General features: G+C 46.1%; 2 protein-coding genes across 8 annotated transcripts; one reads left to right on the top strand and one right to left on the bottom strand.

The window, feature by feature from the left end:
- The first annotated feature begins 486 nt into the window (after positions 1–486).
- rad51 (RAD51 recombinase) lies at positions 487–5854 on the top strand. 4 transcript variants are annotated; one of them, XM_044169661.1, is made up of 10 exons: positions 529–686; positions 1425–1534; positions 2229–2366; positions 3013–3130; positions 3282–3373; positions 3651–3745; positions 3871–3984; positions 4467–4596; positions 4765–4886; positions 5049–5854. In XM_044169661.1, the coding sequence occupies exons 2-10, from the start codon at positions 1445–1447 to the stop codon at positions 5170–5172; spliced, it is 1023 nt and encodes a 340-aa protein (XP_044025596.1). In that variant the 5' UTR covers positions 529–686; positions 1425–1444; the 3' UTR covers positions 5173–5854. The 4 variants fall into 4 exon arrangements, with proteins under 4 accessions (XP_044025598.1, XP_044025596.1, XP_044025595.1 ...); XM_044169660.1 differs by having other exon boundaries at positions 531–686; positions 1428–1534; XM_044169662.1 differs by lacking the exon at positions 529–686 and adding an exon at positions 818–841 and having other exon boundaries at positions 1428–1534.
- A 102-nt stretch (positions 5855–5956) lies between these two features.
- Positions 5957–16548, bottom strand: rmdn3 (regulator of microtubule dynamics 3). 4 transcript variants are annotated; one of them, XM_044169659.1, is made up of 12 exons: positions 16406–16548; positions 13365–13554; positions 12689–12832; positions 10853–11174; positions 9981–10083; positions 9276–9336; positions 9098–9173; positions 8938–9015; positions 8654–8752; positions 7890–7943; positions 7240–7320; positions 5957–7051 (listed from the first exon to the last, which is right to left on the bottom strand). In XM_044169659.1, the coding sequence occupies exons 1-12, from the start codon at positions 16410–16412 to the stop codon at positions 6992–6994; spliced, it is 1275 nt and encodes a 424-aa protein (XP_044025594.1). In that variant the 5' UTR covers positions 16413–16548; the 3' UTR covers positions 5957–6991. The 4 variants fall into 4 exon arrangements, with proteins under 4 accessions (XP_044025594.1, XP_044025590.1, XP_044025593.1 ...); XM_044169655.1 differs by lacking the exon at positions 16406–16548 and adding an exon at positions 14702–15344; XM_044169658.1 differs by lacking the exons at positions 12689–12832; positions 16406–16548 and adding an exon at positions 14702–15346.
- Positions 16549–17772: the final 1224 nt, after the last annotated feature.

The following is a 17772-nucleotide window of genomic DNA, read 5'->3' as shown; positions in this document are numbered from 1 at the left end:
GGGCAGAGTCCGCCCGCTGACTTCTGATGGATGAAGTTGACACATTCATTTATTTCTCTGCAACAAGTTACACTGGATAAATTAAAGTATACATACATAAATAAAATGATATATAGATAAATACATGTGTGAATAAATGACCGAGTAAATAAATAAATTTATATACAAATGTGTAAATACATATTAATGAATAAATAAAAACACAAATAAATGTAACATTGTATAATGAATGTAACGTGTAATAAATGTAACAAGCATGTAATTATGTAATTATTAATGTATTTATATCTTTAGTTTCGGCCCTTACACCGCTCCGTAATCCTGTGCAGGAGGGACCGCGTGGGGGCGACCAGGCGGAGACTCACGGGCTGCTGGCTGCGAAGCACCCGGATGGAAACTGCATCTGTGGAGAGCCACCAACTGACGCAGAGAGAAGCCTCGTGAAGCAGAGCTGGACTACAGGCTTTACCTCAGTCAATGGAGTCCTACAGGCGACCTGTGGAGGGCAGCAAAACGCCTTCGCTTCGTCTAGGCTGCCGCAAACGTCATCAGAAAAGGAGACGGAGGAGGCGGCGTCTGTACGCACAACGTCTTTACGCACAGCGTCACTGTGTGTCATCGGAGCGGTGCGCGCGGGAGCTTTGGTTATCGAACAGCCGAGTTAGAGGGAAACAAGAAGGCAGCCGGTAGGTAACGCTAAAGCCCGCAGCTAAGTCAAACAATATTCGCCTGTATAGCATATTATTGGAATGACTTACGTACGCAAGGCACACGTAGTAACTTGCATTGAACTTGTCAATTCGCGCTCTTCGATCGAGTAGCATTGTCAGCTGACTTGCAGGTAACTAACGCTGTCTCCGTGGCTGAACTGCAGCGAAAACAGCACCAGCTAATGCTAATAAAGCAAATAAGTAAATAACAAGTACATGTGTTAAAAGTACTAGTGAGACCTAAAATAAAGCCGGTTCAGAACATGAGCTATAACGTCGCCGTTTGTGAAGCTAACGGTCGGGCTTCTTTGATTGCTTTCACCGGTTAACGTTACGTTAGCCATTTCTTTCTAATGTACAGTTTAGCAGTTAGTCTGTTAACTTGCGAAGGTTGTTGCCGAAACCTGCCTTCTTCTGCAACGACGAAAGCAACATCATTGCGTACTTTAAACTTAATAACGGTCATTACTTTGACTTTCCCAATTTAATGACAACTAACGTAAACGAACTAATGGTGTTGTCATGCGGTACTTGCATTATCAGAGGGGAAAGGTGGTTGCGTTAAACCGAGCTAATCCAGGCATTCGCCGCTCACTGCGGTCAGGAAAGGGACGAGAGTTCCTCGGCTGGTACAGGCTGTAACAGGAACCGGGAAGTCACGGAATGAATCCCAGACATGACCACACTGAGCCTCTCCTCTTCCTCCCTGCCCAGCAGCTTTCCACACTCGGACCATGGCTATGAGGAGCGAGGCCAGGGCGGAGGCGGAGGTGGAGGCGGAGGAGGAAGACGCCTACGGGCCGCAGCCTCTGTGCAGACTGGAGGTATGTCTCCCGACGCAGTTAGTTTCTAACAAGGAACTCTCAATTAAACTGCACTTAGCACAAATGTCATTTCCCATGTTCCTTCTGAGTAAGGGCTTTGTTTGGGGGAGTGAGTTTAATTTATTGATAACTCTACAGCTATGACACGCACCTCCATTATGGAAAAGTGTTTGTAACTGTACGCGTCTGACTCAGGTGCTTATTTAGACACGAGGCTCTTTCACGTGAAAGAGGGAAAACTCTGTCGGTCAGTCTTTAGTCCTCAGTGTCTGCTGCCTACACCGAGGGTGTGGCTACACTTTACCTTCAGCATGGGAGTTAAAGGGAATGTCCTAATGTCCTGCCACTTTTAACTCTGCGTGGGCCCGGTGAACTGCAGACTGATGTTGTGCTATGGAAATTGGTAAGCTTAGTTAGCACATGCTGTCCATGCATCCCTGATGCAGTCTGTGAGACAACAGACCTGGACCTCTCTCGCGGTGACACTGCTCCCTCTCGTGACCCAGGTGCCACATACAGTGTGAGCTTTGCAGCTGTGCCCCTGGTGATTGTGAACAGGGGGGCTTTAAATGTCCCCACTCTCCTGGTGAAGGCCAATGGTAGGACTGCTCCTCATACCCAGCAGGTATACAGTTTTCTCTCTCCCAGTGAATTCATGCTCGGCTGTCTCTTGTTCCCATGTCTCCGCGCGCAGCAATGTGGAATCAGTGCCAGTGACATCAAGAAGCTGGAGGACGCGGGTTTCCACACCATCGAGGCAGTGGCCTACGCACCCAAGAAGGAGCTGCTCAACATCAAGGGCATCAGTGAGGCCAAAGCTGACAAAGTTCTAGTAAGAAACCGCAGCCTTCTGATTCCGTGTCCCAGAGAGTCAGGAGCTGTGAATGATACCAGCAACGTGTGTTGACTGTATGGACAGGCATGTGTCATTTCAAATTACGCTATTCAGATTCAGTTTTTAATGTAGTTGTTCAAGTTGAGTAATTCAAATATAAATGATTCTGAAAGTTTCTAGTGACACACATTTCTGCCCACCTGACCGCCTGTAAGTTGGAGTTGAACCTACAGCACGAGCAGGACAGGCGTCCTCCTGAGACAGGGTCTGACCTTCCTGACACAGAATGTATCTGAAACCATTGATCTACTAATACTCCGATGATGATGTATCAGATTTTCATCAACAAACGTTTTTGATAAGGAACCCTTCCATTTTGTTGTTGTCCACCCTAACACACGCTGTGCTCTCTGATGGACAAACTGTAATGGAGATTGTGTTTGGAAATGACTTTCTTTTCTTTTCCCGTTTAGACATAAACAACGATAGATATATCTGAAAATATCTGCCGACGTGTCGACCGACCAGCTTTCTGATCGGCTCTGTTTCTTATGCCTTGTCAGCTTTCTGTCGGCCATGTGAAATGTACTGTATCTAGTCACTCTGTAGCGCCTGTCGTTTTATTTCTGTCCTTTCCTCTCAGGCTGAAGCTGCCAAACTTGTGCCGATGGGTTTCACCACAGCTACTGAGTTCCACCAGAGGAGAGCAGAGATCATCCAGATCTCTACAGGCTCCAAGGAGCTCGACAAACTCCTGCAGGGTTCGTACGTCTCGTATGTCATCCAGAAAGTCCCCCTGACTGTCAGTGTCCCATGGTCCTGCTCTGAGATGTGCACGCGCAGTGAACATTAGACCCGGGTTGTGATGTGACCTGAATAACTGTAGGCTTTGACTTGGCGTTTCTGCTGCAGGAGGGATTGAGACGGGCTCCATCACAGAGATGTTTGGAGAGTTTCGGACAGGGAAGACCCAGCTGTGCCACACACTCGCTGTCACCTGTCAGGTAGAGTGCAGACTGACTGCAGGGAGCGCCCTTACATTTGTTTGTAGTTTAGACTGTTGATAAAATCCATCTTGCATCAGTTTTAGTTCATCAGCACCCATAACCACGTGGAAGAATGCACTTGCTGAGGAGACCGATGGGAAAAACTTGAGCAACAAATATCCAGTATACAAAATACAGCTGCATACTTGGACTGGTTCTGTTTTAGTGAGCGCTGAAAATTGTAAAATGACTTGTCACTGCACTCAGTGGACTGCACTGTGCTCTCTGCCCACAGCTGCCCATTGATCAGGGGGGTGGAGAAGGTAAAGCCATGTACATCGACACAGAGGGAACCTTCAGACCAGAGAGACTCCTCGCTGTAGCTGAGAGGTGAGCCAGCACACTTCTCTTCAGCTCGGAAAGACTAGCAGTTCTCGTTAGCCCAGCATTGTTGCTCCACACTGTAGCCAGCAGAAGGAACGCTGCTGAACTTGATGTGACCTCTCTGCTGTCAGGTATGGGCTGGTAGGCAGTGATGTTCTGGACAACGTGGCCTACGCCCGAGCCTTCAACACAGACCATCAGACCCAGCTGCTATACCAAGCCTCCGCCATGATGGCTGAGTCCAGGTCAGGCAGCTCCACGTGTCTCTGCTTACACAGTATTCACCTGTGCTTGACATGCTGTGTCGCTTTTATCAACTGTGGAGTTGTGCTGCATCAAAACTGTGCAAATGGGTATAAACGGGACGTGTAGAGTGATCAAGTCTCCAACAAATACAGTCAATACTAAATTGGTTGCTGAAATGCCTAGATTATGATTCTGGTTCTGCCAAGACTGCAATACACACTCTCGTTTTCAGTGTCGTCACTCTCCTGCCTTTTGTCGGCGTTTCATCAGACCCTTAACTGGCCTATAAATAATAATAACTGTATAATTTTGCGGTGTGTGAATTTAACCACTGCATCCCTAACCGAACCCCTACTGTAGCATTAGCATCAGCCACTGTGCTCTCCCATGTATTCAGCGATGACATTTGAGTGGCAATATTCAGGAGGATTGTGCAGGTGGTGTGTGTCTCCCTGCAGCTCACTCTGTCACTGTGCGGCAGGTATGCTCTGCTGATAGTGGACAGCGCCACAGCTCTGTACAGAACAGACTACTCCGGCAGAGGTGAGCTGGCGGCCAGACAGGGCCACCTGGGACGCTTCCTCCGCATGCTGCTGAGGCTGGCAGACGAGGTAGGCAGCTAGACATCCTGGTGATCAGCAAAGTATCCCAGTCAGATCATGTGAAGACACATTCAGATGTTTTATTCACCGTCTAACTTCATCGACGCACTCAGATACGTGGGGGGGGGGGTCTCTAACATGAGTCATTTTGTCTGCTTCAATCCTATGTCACAACAGTTTGGTGTTGCCGTGGTGATAACCAACCAGGTGGTAGCACAGGTGGATGGGGCAGCCATGTTTTCTGCAGATCCCAAGAAACCCATTGGAGGCAACATTCTGGCTCACGCCTCCACCACACGGTGAGCGATGCAGTGTTTTATTGGTCCGGACAGAATGGTTGGATCCTTCCAAGGTATCTCCTAATGGAACCTGACAGGAGGGGAGAGTGGGGACACTAGAGGGATGCTTTGACAGCACCATGGTTTCGCACCACGATTAAAACCGGTCTTGTCTTGTTGCAGACTGTACCTGAGGAAAGGCAGGGGAGAGACCAGGATCTGTAAAATCTACGACTCGCCCTGCCTGCCAGAGGCCGAAGCCATGTTTGCCATTAACGCCGATGGAGTGGGTGACGCCAAGGACTGAGCTGGCAGAGAGGCAGGAAGCAGCGGGGGGGACTGTCACACCTGCTGACTCACTCTTGGACTAAAGGGTTGTGTGTGCGGTGTTCGGCCTCAGGCTGATGTGGTCTGATGCTGGCTGAGGCGGAGCCGACATGTTTCCCGCCTGCAGATCTGCAACAGCAAGATGGAACGTTTCGTTTTCTGCAAACTTCAAACTGTGGCGCATTGCACTCTGCAACGGGAAAAGAGTTCCTGCAATTATGACAGGCTATCTCATAATTACACGCTCAGTATCTCAGTTATGACTTAGTATCTCCAAAATCTCATAATGATCTTTAATAACGAGCCATAATTGCGTTACGGAATAAAAATGAAATCTTCCTTAATTTCGAGATCTTTATTACGTAACGACCGATGAGCTCATAACTGAGATGCAGCCGGATCAGAGAGGTCTCCTCTTTCCTCTCCTGAATGCAGTGCGCCTCTGTAGTTCCACCTGTGGAGTGGTCAAACTTTTAGTTTCTGTTAACTTTCTTTCTGGAGTTCCTGCTGAGTGGTTTTCTGAGAATGCTGTTGAAACATTATTTTGCACTGAAGCATTCCTACAAAGTAACGTTTCATCTGTCCGCCCCTTTCCTGTTTGGTTACCAGAACCTTCTGTACATAAGCTTCGGATAAATTAAATTTGTTCTCATTTGTTAGCATCAGCGTGGAAGGGTTTTGTTACTGTCGACTACCTTCAACTACCCATAATGTTGTACATGACGTTTGATTAAGCACATTCAACAACAAATTTACACGACAGATACAAAAAGAATTTTATTCAATGTTATCCACGTGTCTAAGTGCATATTAACTCTTCGCTGTGGGATCAGAATTCTGAGGGAAGTGAACACGACATGACTGCAAAGTTAACCCAACAAGAACTAAGTAAAAATAGAAAAGGTGCCATTAAAGTGTGTTAGCTCAAAGTGATAATCTGCAGCTTTATTTCACTTCAGAAAAAGAACAGGAATGCAAACACACAAAGGGTGCTGTTCCAGTCCCAACCAAACAGGAGGCTCCATGTCATTTTACTGATGGCTGCCGAGACTCAAAGTGCGTGTGGTCCAGTTGCTTCATACTCCACCCTCTATTGGAGGGCCGTTCAGCGATTTGAAGTTGGAGTGGAACTGAAAAGCCTAGTTTTCACTACATCTACATTAAGAGTCATTTATCTCCACTAAACAAACATCTGTCAAAGAGCGACTGAGGTGGACCCAGCAGCAGAGAATGAGAAGAAAGGAAGTACAATACAAATAAGAACAACTTTTAATCCATGAAGAGAAAAATTAGATGTATTTGTCCTAGTAATTCCTGAAGTCCCTCTTTCCCTTAAAGCTCTTAAACGTCCCTGATCAAACTGGATTACCAGCTCTGTTTCCAGATCATTTTACTATCAGTCCCCTCTGAACTCAAATCTCTTCCAAACGTGGCGTCCTGAACCTGTGGAGCAGGCTTTGGCCCCATTAGCCCCCACGTAGGAACCCACCTCTAGTATATCTAGCCTTGTGTTCGGGTGGACTCATGGAGTACGCCTGTTCAGTTAAGATGATGGTGCTGAAAAACAAAACTTATTTAATCAGTTAAAAAGGCAAACAAATAGTTAAATGTGAGAAACACATCACATTAGGTTACTCTGTGATACTGTCTCAATTAAGCCATAATAAAGTTTGCGGAAAATAAATATACATCAATAAACTCCATATTATTTCACAGTGACAGTATGACAAAGATATCCAACGACGCGGCCTGACTAGCCAATCGGTGCCATCGGCTGATCTCAGCAGGAACGCAATGGTTCAGATTTTTCTGTCCGTTAAGACACGAAGCTGAGCCTCCAGTGTCGACGTTTCTTCATCCTTACAAAGAAAGAAAAGGCAACAGTGAAAATGCAACTAAACATGAATTCTGGCTACATTCTCCTGCAGCTCCAGGATGCGTCTGCTTCTCATTGTAATCTGCAGCACTGCGCTCTACACAGCTCTCAAAACTATAAAAGGAAATATATTTCTGGTGAATATTACGTTGAAGTGAAGCGTGCTCTTACATCATTAGTGCTGGTGGGCATCTTCAGAGCCAGCTCAGTCCAGTTTGTGGCCTCAGAGATGTTTCCCAGATCCTTGTGACACTACAAGTCAACCAACATGACGATTAGTGTCTGCGGTCCTCAGTCGCAGCGTCCCAAACTCTAGCAATAAGCACTATTTACTGCTGGCCCTCTCCTGTCCTGCTCACTTTTCACTAACTTTTGAAACCCTTGGGCTTTCCAGGGAAAATATCTGTGCATGAAGGCAGAGAGGGGCGTGTCAGTGTTCGTGGCACAAAACAGGAAATGGAAAAGTCAGTGACGTAGGTGTGGACCTCACCTTAGCACCACAAATTTGAATCGTGAGAACTTATGCTGCCTTAGCTGCTAGCAGTTCCCTTTTGCACTGTAACCATGGATACAGACCTGGATTACTTTTGACACTGATTATATAAGGCAAAATCTGAGGTTTGTCTATGATTTCTCTGAGTTCAGAGCTGACTGACTTTAAGGAGGAGGGGCACAGTCGTGGTCACACTGCTGGACTGAATAATCACAGTGGCCAGTCAACATGGCTCTCTGGAGCTGCAGTCGTTGCCTGGACGTATGTGAAGGCGCTCTCTCGTATCGTCTCTGTAATGACTGTGGGATCGGTGGATCTGATTGTTTACCTTTGCGATGTAAAGTCTCACGGTCTTGGAGAAACCTGGGCTGAGTTCCTCTGCCTGGAAGTTCATACGAGACACAGATTTAATATATGAAACACTGTTTTACCATCACGAGTCCGAAACGTCTTGATTCTGAAAACAGTGTCCAGACGACTACGACTGAAACCTTTTCTACGATTTAAATCACGATGTTATGTTGGCAGAGGGAGCTCTCCTGTGTTTTCTGTGTCTCTATACTGTCATACCATCAATAAAGGCAATATACCATATAATACTGAAATACTTATTATTTAATATTTATTTTGTTATTTCAAAAAAACAAGCATTGTGGGATAGCAGGTGGCGGGGGACTGAGCACCAACGCTATTTTAACCTGAATGTAAAAGCCTTACCAAGTCAGCCTGCAGACATTACATCTGTTGCACTGCTTCTCCATCGAACAATATTTATCTGAACGGTCCCTGTTAAATAAACTAACAAACCAATCAATCAATACATAAATGGGAGCCTATACTCCTCGCTGTATCACAGACAAAGGGCTGTTTGGCTCAGGAGATTGGTGGAGAAAGTCGTAGGTTGCTTATTTACACAACGTTTGCTAAGAGCTAGCTTGACACTCCCGCAGCAATAAACAAGAAGTGGCAGAGACGGGTGTTCACCACGGGACCCCCCCCCCAGCCCGCTCTCCCCTCAAACAGGCCGCATGTGGTCACAGCTGAAAGCAGTATTTACAGAGTAGACATTTAACATCTACAGTAGTCCAGTACCTTGAGGAAGTTCTCGAGGGCGTCGTGCAGTGTGGAGGTGGGGGGGCTCTGGTAGAGGGCAGCAGCTGCCTTCTTCTCCAACCAGTCCAGAAAGGCTACCTGCAGAGACACAGACACGCCACTGGGACAAACACTTCAAACTCCCCCCAGTGTGTCCTGAATGAAGTACTTTGAGTGTGGTCATTCTCAACGGGCATCAACACTTGGACTGATGTTTGGATGGAAGTCTGCCTCTGATAAGACCCGAGTCGACAACAGCAGCCAAATAGCGGCCCTTGTCTCACCTCGTAGCACCATCTGCCGAGCAGGTAGAAGCACACGGGGTCGTCGTCTCTGAGGGCGACTGCACGGTCCAGATGCTCCTGAGTGGAGGGAAACGCTGTCATATACTCCACACAACTCTAAAGACTGAACAAACAACATGCTGAAGTGTGCCTGCGTTACCTTTAATATGTGGCTGCTCTTCAGTTTGCTATGCATGCTCTCATGCTGGGAGGTCAGTCCCATCAGCACAGCAAACCTGGAGCCAAGACATCAACATATAACCAGAGGGTCACCGGTGGGGGGCACCGTCGACACAGAGCTGAAACCCAGAACCTGAGGTATAAGTTCACCATCTTACCATTTGTGACACTCAGCGTTCAGGCCGTTCTTCTTCAGGGCCGACTCTGCCTCCTCTCGACCTGCAACAGCAGCGCAGATCAAAGACAAAAACTCCAACAGTCTAAACTAACCTGCAGTGTTGTTTTTGCCCCAATCTGAGTGGACACCGGGGTACAGTTTGAAAGGACTGAAATACTTAAAGAGTGTAAAATGCAGCTTTTAACTTTGGGGAGATACGCTAAACACCATTATGATATGCAGCCTTAAGTCCTAACTCAAGTTTCTACCTTCAGTTTCTGTCTAATCACCATACAGAATTAGTTTTAAAGAAGAGGAGAGAAGCACACGCTTGTTCATCCAATGTCTGCTACACTGGTTCATAACTTTATCAAGGTCTGAGCAGCGGAGCACTGCTACCAGTAAAGCGTATTATACATGAACGAAGAGGGAATGTGCAGGGGCTCCTGCTACACTGGCCAGCTCTCCAGCCACAATTAGCTGAATGTCCTGGGCTCATTCTGGAGGGAGAGGAGTCATCGGAGCATGCTGCAGGGCCTACTCGCCGGGCCGGGCCTGCACTTTAGCGCTTCCAAAGGTGTTCTTAACTCGTTTGCTCTCCAGTTAGGTTTGGGAGGACAATGTATTTCTATTGAGGCTTCTTTGATTGGTTCTTTTCCTTTGATTTAATATAATAACATTATATAAGGGTGTGTGCGTCCATTACCTTGTTGTGCATAGGTCTTCTTCTCTTGTTTGTCCTCAGTGGACTTGTACATGTCACTGTAGGCCCGAGCCAGTCGCCATAGAAACTCCCTGCTGTCTCCATACTGCCAACACAGAATCAGACTGAAGTTTACAAGTTCCCGTCGTCTCCAACTTTCTCTGTGATCACTCATCTTAAATACCGATGTAGCCGTTGTCATTAACCTGTATTTATGCTGATTTTTCACTGTGGACAGAGGATCTGTTGGAAAGAGGAATGACCTGGAAACGCTAGTGTGGACGCAAATCGTTTTCACACAAAAACGGTGTTTGGAAATGTAGAGATGCTCTCTGTGCTACAGAATCCTGACAGACCAGCGCTCCTTCACTGACACCTACAGGCACAGCTATCACGCATCTAGGAATAATTGGTTTTCTGATTACTGGATTTATCCAAATAATGACAAAAACAATGACAAATGCACAAGTTCCCAAATTCTAAAATGATGTCTTCGTAGCGCTTATTCTGTCTGACCAACAGTCCAAAACCCCAGAGACATTCAGGTTACATGAAACAGGGAAAAGCAGTCAAATCTGAGGTGGAACCAGCGAATGTTTAGGATTTTGACTTGGTAAGTGATTTAAATCATCGTTGATTCATTTTCTATCGCTCGCTGAGAATCTCAGACTTGCAAAATCAGTATCTTCTTTTAAGTTGCTCTTAAAAACTCACTTTTATTGTAAGGCTTTCTTCTAATCAGTATTTTAATCTGGCAAACATATACATGTGTACTTGGCATGTTATGTTGTCCTTTGTTCTTCATATTGGATCTAAAGTGCTGTACATATGAACTTTGTGTTATGAATAGTTTCAGCACACTTTCTGTCCCTTACCTCTGCTCTGTTGTCCAGCAGCAGGCGAAAGCCTTCTGCCTTTAAACTCGCGTCTCCTGTGTGGAGGATGTCACTCTGAGCCAGGAGGAGAGCCAGCTCCCCACTGGGAACTTCAGTCACCAGCTGCAGCCTCCCCTCATCTTCCTCCCCATCCTCCTCCTCCTCCACGTCTTCTTCCTGGGAGTCTTCCTGGCGGAGGGTGAGGACAGTGGCACAGCTCCTGTCCTCCTCTTCCTCAGACTCCTGTTCAGGCTCCCGCTCCCCCTCCTCTCGGTCTGTGTCCCGATCTGTGTAGTCTGACTCGGCGTAGGCCGTCGAGTACCTGGGACATACATGGAGGACTTTTTATTTTGGTAATTTTTATTTGGAATTTCACATTATATTGATTTATGATTACTTCTGCTTATTGTTCAGTGTACTAAGGATAAGTTCACCCAAATAACAAAAAGCCCTATTTTCTCTCTTCCCTCTAGTGGTATCACTCCGTGCAGACAGTTTTGGTTGTATTTGCTCAGGTTTTGAGATTTCTGCCACCACCCCAATACACTGGAGGTGAGTGGAACAGTGCATTTTATTTTGTTTATTAGTAGTCTGTGAAACTGTTCACAATGTTTAGGACATAAGCTGGGGTCTGACTGTGTCTCTGTCTCAGAATCAAAACAAGGACAAGTAAGATTAAAACTATTGGCATGGCTAGATAACACAAGAGGTAAGTAAAAAAACAAATAATCCCTTTAATTTCTTTAGAAATGTGTCATATTAAGAGTTATGGTAGCCTGAATGTAGCATGGAGCACATAGCATGCAAACAAAAGCAAAGTCTACAGTATGCCACAAATACCCAGATGTCATACTAATCTTTATTTAATCAGGCAGTCTCAACAACCGTCACCGACGTCAGTGGTGGACAAGGAGGAATATTACTGCTCTGTCCCTAACAACAAAAAAAAGAACTTAACGTTAGATTTTAGTTCTGTATGTTGTGTTGTTTTTTCATTGACAGCTGTCTTCGTGAGATCAAACGTTAGCTTAGCAGGCTTAACTTAAACGTTATGGCGTAACGTTAGTAGAACAAATGTAGCGATGCGTTTGTTATAGACAGGCTGAAGCCTGTAGATTCAATTCAAAAAGATGTTATATGTGTATTTACATTTACAATCTTCGTATTGTTTACTTCCGCTTTCCAAAGCAGTATGCAGTACGTACTGCATTCGTCTGCAGTATGTAGTAGGCGGTTCTGAATACAGACACTGAGTTTTGAACAGGGCCACGGCATCAGCACAGACGAGCTTCCGTGCAGAGAACTCCGGCAAAAGAAAACACAAGGAATAAATGTCAGCCAGCCAGTTGCGTAGTATTGGCCACACATGGCACTATTTACCCGTCTGTAATTGTTTTAGAGATTAACACGAACTAGCTGATTAAGCTTGTTAGGAAACCCATTAAAAATGCCCACAGTTGTCTAAATCCTGGATCTCTGCCCTGCACAATGTTAGATCACTACTGGACTCACAGGCCATTACTCCAGGCCTCTTTTCAGGCATCAAGGAGGCATTTTTGCCACCTAATCTGCCCCACAAACCAAAGACACTAACAACAACAACAACAACAAAAAAGAACACTTCCAAGCTGCACTGATCAGTATCTTTAAAGTGACAAATAGATCAAAGGATGCTGAATATTGGACAAACAATTAATTAATTGGTTAATCAATCATATACATATGTAGTATAATATATACGAGATGGTGCCACTAGAAACACAATATAAACAGTACGCCAAATCACAAAACACAAGTTAGCATACTGCCGTTTAACAACACCAAGCCATGACATACCCGCCTTCGCTGGTCTCTTCAAACGTGCTGGCCATGCCCTGGCTGGCAGTGAAGTAGATGGAGCTAGAGCCGGTGGAGTCAGTGCGCTCCCTGTGGACGACATGGCGCCGCCGGCGTACCCGCTGATTGTCCTCCACTCCCTTTCTGAATGTGGGGGAGGGGAACACACATACACATCAGTCAAACGCCACCAACAACCTCCCTGTGGGGAGCCAGCCCCACAAGGGTCAGCCTGATGTTTCACCCCGTTTTATAACGTCCTGACAACTGTACCATTCCAGCCTAATCCCCCCTCTGTGGCTCTCAGTCAATGACTTTAAAGTGCTCCCTGCAGACATATGGAATATTACTGATATGGACCGGCTCTTATTGTGCTATAGGTCTCTTACTTTCTGTCATTAGCTAATAGCGACTTTTTCTATCATTTTTTAAGCGTTTTTTCAAGATCTTTCTTCAATTTCAATCATAACACTGACCTTTTCATTTTTTCCTTCAAAACTTCATTTCTGCTATTATCATTTATTATTGGGACAATGCTGCATGATGTGTTTTTCAGTCAGACATATCTGTAAAGTGTAACCAGCAAAAAATGAAAACTATTTCCCTGCTGAATGCACGAAACAGCAACACAACCTTCTGAGGCTCATACAAAGTAGCTTTGAGTTTGACCGCTCACTTGACATCCTGGATGATCTGCAAGGCGATGTCCTGCAGGCCGCCCCTCAGCTCAGCCACCTCCGAGCGCAGCGAGCCCACGCAGCTCAGCAACTGGTCCAGCTGGTTCCTGAGCTCTAGCTGCTGCTCGGGGGACAGGCCCTGCACCACTGCCTCCACTGCTGCCAGAGCCTGCTGCTGGGCCTCCACCTCTGGAGGAGGAGACAGGGAGACAGAACGTGTTACACATATGGCTTTGGACTTGTTTGCAATTTAGTCTTGTACCCCTAAGTGTCCCCCGATCCCCAACCCTTCTCCCACCCTCCAAACATGAACATCCATCCATCAGTGTATTTTCCCCTGCTTATCCAGGTTGCGGTGGCAGCAGGCTAAGAACGGTAGCCCAGACGTCCTTCTCCCTACCTACGTCCTCCAGCTCCTCCAGGGAGATCCCAAGGTGTTCCCAGGACAGATGGGATATATAACCCCCCCAGTGTAACTTGGGTCTGCCCCTGGTCTCCTCCCAGTTCAATGTGCCAGGAATACCTTTACAGGGAGGCATCCAGGAGGCACCTGAACCACCTCAACTTTAACATGGTGGTGGAGGAAGGAGTGGGAGGCAAGCTGGTTTCAAAACTTAAAAAACGCTTAAGGAGCTATGCAACTTTGGCAAAAAGCTACCTCACCAAGATTAGCGAGGCTGGGGCCGGGCCAGGCCTCCCTCCCTGATCAGTGGCCAGTGGCCAGGCTCAGCCCGAGAGAGTGACATGGGGCTGCAGCCTTGCGAGCCAACTCCCTGCAACTTGCAAGGTATAAGATCATGTGCGTTGCTACACACGCGGCAGGCAAAGGCAGGGGCAATGGCATGCTGGCTCATTTCTCTCATTTCATTATATCAAGTTCAAATGTACGTAATAAGTGTTTAAGGGGTTTCAGTGTTTTTAACAACAGAGATAAGACCCCTTTTCAAACGGTAAAGGCGGGCTATTTGTCGATTTCTGGGGCCAGTAAACTGAACTCTCTCCCATTTAAAAGCCTCTAAACAAACTAGCAAATTAAAGGGCTGCGATGTGACCTTTCTTTTTAACTACCAATGAAATGCAATGTAAGCCAATCTCTAACTCAAACAGTGAATACTATCAGCTGTGGTTGGCCACAACTGCAATGCATTTAGGGAAAAATACCTCTACACATTCTATGACGTTGCCATGTGGTACACATGATTCATCATCCTAAGAAGTTTTCTTAAATCCCGAGGAAAAGCACTTTTGATATGATCTATTACGCAGCTGGAGCCAAGCAGCTCTCTCACACTCGCGTGTTTTTGACAAGCTGGTGTCCGAGCCTGACGTTACCCACCCTGTGCATCCAGCGTCTCCCGCAGCAGCGCTGCTCCATCCGCCCCATCAAACAGCCGGGGGGCCGGCTGGGCCTCCAGCACCACTCTCTGGGGTTTTCTCCTACTGATCTCTCTGTAAATTAGGAAGGCAATCAAGCCCAAGCCGGCTGTAGCTCCGACAGCAAGCCCGATTAACCCATTCCTTCCGAGCGGCGTGTTCATTTCTCCACACTCCGCAGACGCAGGTCGTTAATAACTAGCCTTACTGTCAGTTACGTATAAATGCCACTTTCACATGTCGCCAGCCATGACTGCCTGTAACGAATCTCTGGATTACAACCACACGACGTAAATGATCCGAAAATTAGACTGACACGGGGAACGCTCACTGCTAGCGCGTTAGCCTAGCGCCATTAGCCTTAATAACGCAGTGACGCCTTTTAATAAGCTGGACGCAAATATTAAAAATGTCCTTTGGGACCTCACCTACATATTCCGACGACACGTTTAAAGTAAAGTGAAACGAGTCGAGAGTTTACATCATATCGGTAGTCGGCTAGCAGCAATGATGCTATGAAAACGTCTAAGGAAACTACATCACATCAGCACCAGCCGCGCGCACATCCACGAGCGCCAACGGGGCTGGCGCGTGGGAAAACAACTTCCGGTTCCAATTACAAAATAAAACGTGTTGACCAGCGGGCTGCAGCGCTTCAAAGCATATTATATAAAAGATATGTATACAAAAAGTTATGCATTCTAAAATTAATACACTTACACAAGTCTAAATTATGACATACCTTGTCACAAATATTAGATAGTATGTCAAAATGATCAAACCAGCCTACTTATTATGAGATATAGGTTATGTTAAATCAAAATTGACTATACAATGACACACTGAGTAAAAAAACTGACTTTCTAAGTAAAATGTATTTCTTTTGAATTATTAAGTCACAATCATGAGACAGCATGTCAAAGTTTAATCATTTTTACCTTCAGGGGCCGCAAATGCACCGGGTTATCTGTGGGGCAGTCACTTTGTACTAATTTGATCAATTACAAGCTGAAATAGTAAGGGCTATAAGGTAGCTCCTGCATTCTTATCTTGTTATGGCCCTGTCTTATAAAGGGACCCAGTGTCAAACTCAGGATTTAATACCTTTAATATTGCTGTTGATATTAAGCTTACGAGATGCATATTCTTAAACAAATCTGTGTTTAGTCAAATCATCACAAACCAACCAACATGCAACAAACTGGGGGCCAGGTAGTATTGTTGAAATATGTGTTGGGCAAAATGTGATGGGGGACTATATATGTGTGGCCCCCCAGTGGCTTAATCTGCCCGTGGGGAGGATTTCACCAGCGTTTCTCTGCGTCTGGTATGTTCATTCATTAACAGAAAGCCATATAGTAGAACGGCGTGCTGAGCACTGGCGTCTCAGATTCTCTGCTTTAGGGGGGCATATAATAGGTAGCAGTTCATAACAGGATCCATGTTTTCATCAGATTTTCAGGTATTTTAGCTGGGGGGCTGCGAGGTCCTACATGTCTGAGTACTGACTGACAGGCAGACACTTAAAAAATGTCTGCAATGAAATGAGCTTGCATGTAAAACGGAACATATGTCAGTCTTCATTTTATGGAAGTCAGTAACTAGATCTCTATCCTCTCTCTTTATCAAAGTGTCTGAAAGGTTCGTATAAATGCAGTCCAGTTACCATTCATGTCCTCGAGTCAGAACAGGCTCCTGTGCTGTCAGTCTCCAGACAGTTGTGACCAGTGTCGAGGCGGAATACAGAGCAAGCAAAATAGCTTTTCAGCTCACAGCTACTGAAATAATAAATGCACTTGTCAGTAATTGCTACAGATTCAGTGGGCATCACTTCATCAATTCATGCTCGCATCACTCATGTGCCTCCCTCGGGACAACAGGGGCCAACGCCAGCCCCTCCTGTTGGCCATCTGCTCTGGCTTCTTCTTTCAATTTTTTTTTTCCAAAGCTTTCCCCCCTCATATTATGGGATAGTGTTTCTGTATATTTTGAGAAGTTATGTGAGGAAACCTGTAGAACATGCTGGGAAGACTACGTCTCCCATGATGCCTGGGAGTGGCTGGGAACCTTTGCTATGTCATGTGAACCTGACCCAGATATCCTCTCTTTGTTTCCCTTTGCTGGAACTGAAGTGTGCCAACAACGTGTCCCGTGGGGGGGGGTTGACGTCAGCGTGCCAGAAACAGAGATGGCTCAAAAAGTGAAGAAGTGCCACAGGGCTCCAAACGAGAGTTCAGGCCTTGAACCGTCTCAGCCAGATTCCACGATGAGCTCCCATACCATGAGATCAGCTCCGGGTGTCAACCAGGCCAGCAAGATCCAAGGGGACAAACAGCTCCAAGACGTATGTCCTCAATCCAGATCAACAAGGACCCCACCCATCCTCTCCACTCAGCATGTCAGATGCTGCCATCGGGCCGCAGACTGAAGGCCTCCTTTACTCCATCAGCTGGAGCGTCCTCAGGTGGAGCCTGACGGGCCTCCACGGCTTCCAGCTGGACTTCACTTCAACTTAACTGTTCCAGTCAATAAATGGGATTTTCCACAACTACCAGACAGAAGGCAGAGGTTTTGAAATAACAGACCGGGCAGTCTGAAAAAAGCAGTCCCTGTGGCCCCTGTGGTCCCTGTGGCCCCTGTGAGCTCCAAACCCAACATGACAACACATTTCTTTTGTTACTAATGCATCTTGGGCTGTTCTGTATGGCAAGTTATTTTGCTACATATGAAAGTGTAAAACATGGAGGGCCATAATGTACAGCTGAAGTTTGGACACTTCCCTGTATTCTTTGCCAGTTTTGATGAAATCATATAAATATGCGGTTTCCACTCTGTAACCTTTGGAGCACATTCTCTATAGAAACATTTATATGTTAACAAGTTCACAATATCGTGTGAGCACAAGATAAAACATATCATCTTTCAGGACAATTCGCAGAAATGCACTGGCCGAAGTGAACATCTGCCTGAGTGGAAGCAGTATGGGCCGCCCACATAAAGCGAAACATAACACTTGGTTGTTGGTGTTCGCCG

This window comes from Siniperca chuatsi, linkage group LG16, assembly GCF_020085105.1.
Source record: "Siniperca chuatsi isolate FFG_IHB_CAS linkage group LG16, ASM2008510v1, whole genome shotgun sequence".
In the NCBI taxonomy this organism is placed as follows: Eukaryota; Metazoa; Chordata; class Actinopteri; order Centrarchiformes; family Sinipercidae; genus Siniperca; species Siniperca chuatsi.
Note: the sequence above shows the minus strand (reverse complement) of the source record. Positions and strands in the feature narration are given on the sequence as shown.